General features: G+C 53.2%; 1 protein-coding gene across 1 annotated transcript; it reads right to left on the reverse strand.

Moving 5' to 3' along the window:
• Nucleotides 1–381: 381 nt before the first annotated feature.
• On the reverse strand, nt 382–3,959 carry CRYBA2 (crystallin, beta A2). Its single transcript, XM_006890236.1, has 4 exons — nt 3,817–3,959; nt 3,027–3,168; nt 995–1,137; nt 382–585 (listed from the first exon to the last, which is right to left on the reverse strand). The coding sequence occupies exons 1-4, from the start codon at nt 3,957–3,959 to the stop codon at nt 438–440; spliced, it is 576 nt and encodes a 191-aa protein (XP_006890298.1). The 3' UTR covers nt 382–437.
• Nucleotides 3,960–7,306: the final 3,347 nt, after the last annotated feature.

Raw genomic sequence — 7,306 nt, forward strand, 5'->3', positions numbered from 1 at the left:
TGTTCTGGGGAGTAGAGATGAATGTTTAGGCAATTCTTTCCTTCACACCTTGTCCAGAGCTGTGTGGAGTTCAAAATCCTTGCCAAGGCTATCCACCCCATCCAGAGGAAAGCAAAGGTTTCATCCTTGGTTGGTGCCATACTCCTGGCCCAAGCTGATGGGTCTTTAACAAGGAGAACTTGAGATTGGTTGTGTTTAACAGAAACCCCAATAATCTTACCAGCAGCTTCCTCTCAGCCCCTCTGAGGCTGCCCACATACATGCTAGGCCAGTTTGTATTCATAGTCAAAAGCCATGGAACCTGAAAGGATGGAAGGGAAGGGTGGTCATGGATGAGTATAGATATCCCAAAGCAAGGCACCAAAAAGGAAGCAAGAGGACCAGGCAGATTCAGGAGGCTTTATTAGTCTTCAGTGAAGTTGTCTGGGGCTCGGAGCCTAGTGCTGGACCCTTCGAATGGACTGCAGCTGCCCAGTGTGGGCCTGAGTGCCAAACTTGCTGTAGGTCCGGAACTCTCCACTGTGCCTGTCCCGCTCCAGGACGTACTGGTAGCCCCGGTAGCCTGGGTACTGGTAGGCCACCCACCTAGGTCAGTGAGACAGAGTGGTGAGTAGGTCCTGCCACACCTGAGCATCTCCTCTGCTTCCACCTAAACCCTCCATTGGTACCCCTTTTTCACCTCCATACCCAAAGTTCCAATACCATTGCTGCAGCTTTCTGGAAATGGACCTCTCCCCTTCTTGCCTACTGTTCCCAGTCTTCCTGACACCTTCTTTGTCTTATCTCTTGTCCCCACTTCCCATTTCCTCAGTTATATTTCCAAGCTCTTCCTCTCACTCCACGTTGCCCCTTTTCCCCCTCTTAGACTCTGTGATCTTACTAAGCCCCCCATGTTTCTATTTCCCCTTCCATCCCCTTTCTCCATCCATCTCCCTGGTCCCCATCACCCCCCAGCTTTTCTTTTCATGCCCCTTGTTTTGGTCCCAGGACTCACGCTCCAGAACTGACTTTGAGAGAGCCCACGTCCTTGCTGGCCCAGCCCATGGCGGACAGAGACGGGTAGTCATCACTGAGTTCAAACCTGCTGCCCTGGAAGTTCTCACCCTCAAAGAGGGTCACACGGCTGTCGCTGTGGTTCTGGAACACAGGAAGGTGGGAGGAATCAGGATCTTTCGGGAGATGTGAAGGGCCTCAACCTCAACGTCCCCAACACACTGCCAAACACAGAGTATGTCCCCACATACAAATGCCTCTGAGATCACCCTCCCAGCTCCCTGACGAGCTAAAATGCCCAACATTTTAGTCAATATGTCTCTTGACTACTGCCTCCTATGGTTCTGTGATGATGTGATGATTTTAGGGGTTTCTTTGAGACCATCCTAGGTTGAGAATGGAAGGCATCTGTTCTGCAAACAGAAAATAAGTCCTGAGGTAGCTCTAGAGGCCCAGTGGTAAGAAGCTGCAATCCCAAAGGCATGTGGTTTGAATCCTCCAGCTCCTCCACGAGACAAGGATGGGCAATCTCATGCCATGTGATTAACTGCCTCTAAAAACTCACTGGAGGGCCAGATGTGGGTTGGTTCTGACTTGACAGTAGGCAATAACAACAATGTCACTTTACTCTTGGGGAAAATTTTAGTCTTTTCTATGAAGATGGTGCCAAAAGCAAAGAAAGAAGTCCCCTCCCCAAGTTGAAGCCAAAACAAAGGTGTTAAAGGCCAAGAAGTCAGTCCTGAAGGGCATCCACAGCCACAGAAAAAAAGGAGATCCACCCACCTTCCAATGGCCTAAGATGTTGAGACTATGAAGGCATCCCCAATACCCCTAGGAGAGTGTCCCCAGAAGAAACAAATCAACCACTATGTCATCATCAAGTTTCCCTGACCACTGAGTCAGACATGAAGAAGATAGAAGGTAACATGCTTGAGTTCATTGTGGATGTCAAAGGCAACAAGCACCAAACCAAATAAGCTATTGAGAAGCTCTGTGACATTAATGTGGCCAAGGTCAACACCGTGATTAGGACTGATAGAGAGAAGAAGGCCTAGTTCAACTTGCTCTTAACTATGATGCTTTGGATGTTGCCAACAAAATTGGCATCATCTAAACTGAGTAGAGCTAGCTAATTCTAAATACAAATTTTCTTTCTTTCTCTCTCTCTCTGAGAGAGAGAGAGGAGAGAGAGAGAGAGAAGTCCTGAGAGAATTTGGGTCTTTAATCAAGACAGATCTCCTTAGGACCAGCTAGCTTACCCAGCCCCTAGAACTGCAAGGCTCAGCTAAGAGGTTCTAAGTGACGGGGTCGGAACAGACAGGCCAGTGCATCTGCACCACCATCAAGTTTTGGCTTTCCCAGTTCCAAGCCCTTCCCTCCTTCAGGGCTTCTTGGCCTCCTGAGATGGAGACATTAGGCTTAGTTAGTACCCACTCTCTACCTCATCAGCTCCATACCTGCACTGATGTATTATCAGCCTTGCTCCCCTACACACACAGGCCCACACACAGAGCCCGCTCTCCTCAGTGTGGACTGAGTTCTGGTGTCATCTCCGTGTTAACCCTTGTGACTCTGTGCTCCTCTCCCACACTGTTCAATGGCCTAACAGCCGTCCCCTGGCTCACAGGGCCGGGTGAGGACAGTGGTGTGCTATGAGGGGCTCACGCTGCCTGAGGACAAGCTTGAGCTGAGCGCTGTCCTCGGTGCTGATTCCAGCTCTCTAGGCCACGCCCACTATGGAGATATGCGCTGTGGTGGCCAGGTCCCGCTGGAGTTGTGTTGTTTACCCAAAGGCTGCTCCTCGCTGGCGGTTCGAATCCACCAGCGGCTCCGCGGAAGAAAAATAAAAGAGCGATCTCCGGTGCCACTTGCAGCCTCAGATACCCAGCGAAAGGTCAGGCACGAGTCAGATGACTGGCCGACAATCAGACTGAGACCTTCCATTTACAAGTTGAGTTTACACCCCTGAACATGGCCTTCTGGTACACTGTGGCCGAGCTCGGAGGTGGCACTGGGAGGACGGACATGCTCACCGCGCAGAGCACCGGCCGGAAGGACAGCAGGTGGTCGCTGTGGAGGCCGCAGCTTCCACTCCAGGCGTTCCAGCGTGGATAGTCACCCTTCTCCAGGATGAACTGCTGTCCCTGGAAGTCGGGGTACTCAAAGGCCACCCATCTGCGGAAGGAGAAGAGCTGATGGGAGGCGAGGCGCTGGCCTCACACTCAGTCTTCCCCTTTTCCTTGCTTGCTGTAAAGAAAAGGTCTAGAAACTCGGCCTTTCCCTCCCACACCCGCTACATGGCCGACCCAGCCTGCCTGGAGGGTGAAGGCCTCTTGCTATCCGATGTTGAGGAACTCGGGCTTTCCAATCAGAAGCCTGAGTTGGAGACAGTTTTCCGGTTCAACCAGATTGCGCCTTTGGGGCCTGGCCACCTCCCAAAGCAGCAACCGAGTTTCAACTCCCTCCTTCACCTCCCTCACCGCTCCCCGGAGTCCGGGCTGAGCACCACAAGGTGAGGGTGGGCCAAACCGAAGGGGGTTCTTCTTTTGTTTAGAAGCCCAGCACTAGCCGTCTAGGGTCGTGGCGCCCCAAACCAGGAGCTAGGCAACGGGGCGCTGCTCGCCTTTAGCCCTGTAGTTCACAGGAGGACACATTCTTCCTCCCAGGACATGCTTTGCAAGGCGAGGGGAGCCTTGGGGAGGCCATGTTGCTGGGCCTTTCGCAAGGGCGCGGGGCTCGAGGGCAGGAGGGTCAAGGGAGGGAACTGAGGTCCCGAATCTCAGGCTCGGGCCTGGGGAGCCCGCCTCTCAGCGGGTTACTCACGCGCCGCTCTCCACCTTGACCGAGCGCACCCTGCTCAGGCCGCTGCGCTCGCTGACGTTGGCGCAGTCGTGGAGCAGACGGCAGCAGCGGCCCTGGAAGTCTTCCCCGTCCCAGAGCGTGAGGCAGGCGGGAGCCGGGCCCATGACGCTGCGGGCAGGAGGGAGGAGACGCCACGCTCAGAGCCAAGTGCCCTCCTTCCGGGACCGCACCGCCCAACCCACTGGGGGCGAAGGCCCCGGGACTCTAGCCGGGTCCCACCAAGGGCGGATCTCCCTACCCGGCACCAGGTTCCCGCGGTGCGGAGCGCCGGCGCAGACGGAGGGTGGAGAGGTGGCGCGCCTGCGGTGCGCGAGGGGCTTTATACCCAGAGCTTGCCCCCGCCTCCACCCTCCCCGGCCGAGGTGGGGGCGGCTGAGTCAGCGTCCCGGCCGCGGTTCGCCCGGGGTCCCTGGGAGCCCAGGCCTGGCGGGGGTCACAATGGAAAGTGCTGAGGCTCCCGGCTCCCGCCCCCGCAGCCCGGGCTGACTCGGCTCTTTCTTTCTTTGGGGCCTGAGCCTGGCAGTTCACAGCCGCCCCGGGCAGAACGCACGCCGTTTGGCAGCCCTGGGGCCCCAGCGAGGACGGGGCACTCTGCCTAGGGGCGCGGAAGTCCCTCCAAGTATCTAAATTCTTTTTCAGCCCTGGATCGAAGCCTCTCTCGTCTAGGAGACCTGGGTGGAGGGAGAGGAGGCTCTGGATAAATGGCTCTGCGCCCGCCTCTCAACCGCTTTGCCCGAGCGGCTCAAGTCATCGCCACCCCTTTTCTCCCGGGCGGGAGTTCACCGACCCAGCGTTCATGCCGTTTTCTCTGGCTGCGGCTGCATAGCGTCAGGAGGCAGCGGTGATCAGGACTCGCTGAGTGCAGGGACCAAGAGGGTGTGGGATTAGCAAGGGACTCTCTCAACAAGTAAGTGACTCTCTAAGGTAGGTAGGAAGGATGATCAACCTTAGGCCTGCTGGACCCAGACTGTTTACAGGCCCCCTGAAAGTTCTGGAGTCCAAGAGTTCTAGCCCGCTGAGCGCCAGACAGCTAGCAGCTGGTTCTTGAACCGGGGCACATGGCATGCTCCTTGCTCTCATGCTTTCAGGAACCTTGGTTTCAGATAATCCGTGGAAGCACTTGGTGAGGCAAGCGCGGTTATTAGCCGGCCTTTCACAGATGACTGAGGAGAGGCATGGAGCCCCAGTAGAGACGTGAACCTGGGTTTCTGTTTGAAGATCTTGGGCTCTTGAAGCAAACCAACTGGCCACTTGTGTCTGTGGATCGTCTTCCGAAGCAGACTGCCACGTATTTCACCCATGGAGCAGCTGGTGAGTTCGAACTTGCAATCTTTTCCATTAGCAGTGGAGCGCTCAACCAGTGAACCATCAGGATTATCTCTTGGACTCTTGTTAATTACCATCCGTCAGAACTGACCCACTGTAGACCCTCCAGCAGGTTCTCAGAGGCTGTAAATCTCAAGGGAGGAGATTGCTCATCTGTCTCCCACAGAGAAGTTAGTGGATTAAAACTGAATGCCTTTGGACTGGCAGTCAATTTCTTACCACTACTAGGCCATCCTTTTCCAATTCCAATACCAGATGCATCTGGGGATGGGGGTGGGGAGGAGTGAGAGGGGGAGGGAGAAAGGCAAAGGAAAAGTTTGATGCTCCAAAAAGTTTAATGTTCCGGGGAGAAAAATTTCCTGGCAACTTGCAGCAAAATTTCCTAACCCTGTATGTCAAAGAGCACTAAGACTTCTAGCGAAGTCTCTCTAGCAAAGTGAGCTGAGTGATTCTTTATAGATAAAGTAATCCTTTGTGGGCGCTCTCAGGAGCCCTATATGAGGTCAGTTTGTATGTCCAGACATGGAAACTGGACCTCAAGGATGTGAGGTATCTCATCCAAGCTCACAATGTCAGAACAAGACTCGAGTGTGGGCATTTTTATTTCAAAGCAAGTCCTTGCAATACTAAGCCATTCAACGTGCAGTAACGAAATGCTCAAGTTGACCACACACAGCCACAGCCAGCTCATAGAAATCTAGTGTTCATGCTGGACAGTCACCACACACGGTCTTCTTTCTTTTTGTTCCTACCTTTCCCTGGCATTCTGGTAGCCTAGAGGTAAGAAGCTGCACTGTAATCCCAAATGATCACAGTTCGAATGTGCTAGCTTGTTCCTGGAGAAACATGGGCAATCTCCTCTCATTGATTAACTGCCTCTGAAAACCCACAAGAGGGTCAGCTCTGGGTCAGTTCCAACTCGATGGTACTCAACAACAACAACAACAACAACAACCGCCTTTACCTAGAATGTCTTACCCACAGGATCTTTGCATGCCTCGCTCCTTCTTTGTGAACCTCACTCTTGTCAAGTTGTCTTCATCTTTGATTGGTCAGTGTGTTAACCTGTAAGCTAACACCCTTCCTAGAGTGTAATCTCCATTCAAGGGAGCAAGGAGGTCTCTCTTGTTTTCAGCTGTTGTCCTCAAACACAGAGCCCTGCTGGACATGGACTTGGCACTCAGGAAGACTTCTGGAATGATTAAATGAATACAGTGGTCAGGGGTGGGCCCAAAGTCCCTGGGATGAGAGAAAGTTCTCTGATGGAGGTAGGGAGTGTGGTTTACTCATTCAACAGACCTCCTCACCCCCAGCATTCCAGGATGCTAACAAGCAGGGAGGTCAGAGTCCCCTTGGTCCTCTCTTTAACTCTTGGGAAACTGCTCTTGAGGTCCATGTGTGTAACGATGACCCGCCAGGACCACAGTTATAGACTCAGGCACTGGATGGAGAGGGAGGAAAGTTCAAATTTGGGCTGAGCAGAAGCAACCACAATCAGACATGGCTGGGGGCAGGAAAGGACCAGGATGAGCCCCCTGACTAATTTCCCATAACGTATATGTGCCTGATTCAGGTATGAGCTTTTCAGTCACTTGCTATGCATCTCAGAGCTGAACAATGAATAATGAAGACAGAACAATGGATGCCTTTGAACTATGGTGTTGGAGAGGAGCACTGAATGTCTCATGGACTTAAAAAAATAACCAATCAAACAGATAGGTCTTGGAGAAGGTGCAGCCAGAGTGGTCCTTGGAGACAGAGATGGCAAAGCTCTGTCTCACACGCTTTGGGCATGTTATTAGGAGGACATTTTCCTTGGAAAAGGACATCATGTTTGCAAAGGTAGAAGGTCAGTAAAAGCGAGGAAGACTCGATGAGATGGTTTGACACTGACTTCAGCAACGGGCTCAAGTGTCAGAGATGATGAGATTGGCAACAGGATAGGGCAGGGTTCAGATCTGGTGTTCATAGGGTCGCTATGAGTATACTCGACCCGATGGCACTAACACCACCACCACCACCAAGTGGAAATCCAGACGCTGCCGTCCTAATCCTGTCCGTGGCTGCTGAGTGAGGAACCACGCCCACTTCCACCCCAGCTCTGGCAATCCTTTATTTGGCCACC

This window comes from Elephantulus edwardii, unplaced genomic scaffold (genome assembly GCF_000299155.1).
Source record: "Elephantulus edwardii isolate Elephantulus edwardi_28Jun2011 unplaced genomic scaffold, EleEdw1.0 scaffold00087, whole genome shotgun sequence".
Classification (NCBI taxonomy): domain Eukaryota; kingdom Metazoa; phylum Chordata; class Mammalia; order Macroscelidea; family Macroscelididae; genus Elephantulus; species Elephantulus edwardii.

Bases quoted from the DNA above. Each gene is read 5' to 3' on its own strand.
- CRYBA2 (XM_006890236.1), bottom strand. From the start codon at position 3,959: ATGGGCCCGGCTCCCGCCTGCCTCACGCTCTGGGACGGGGAAGACTTC. The intron at 3,169-3,816 runs GTGAGTAACCCG...CTCCTTCCGCAG, and splicing joins GTCAAGGTGGAGAGCGGCGC to ATGGGTGGCCTTTGAGTACC. The intron at 586-994 runs GTGAGTCCTGGG...TCACTGACCTAG, and splicing joins CTCAAAGTCAGTTCTGGAGC to GTGGGTGGCCTACCAGTACC.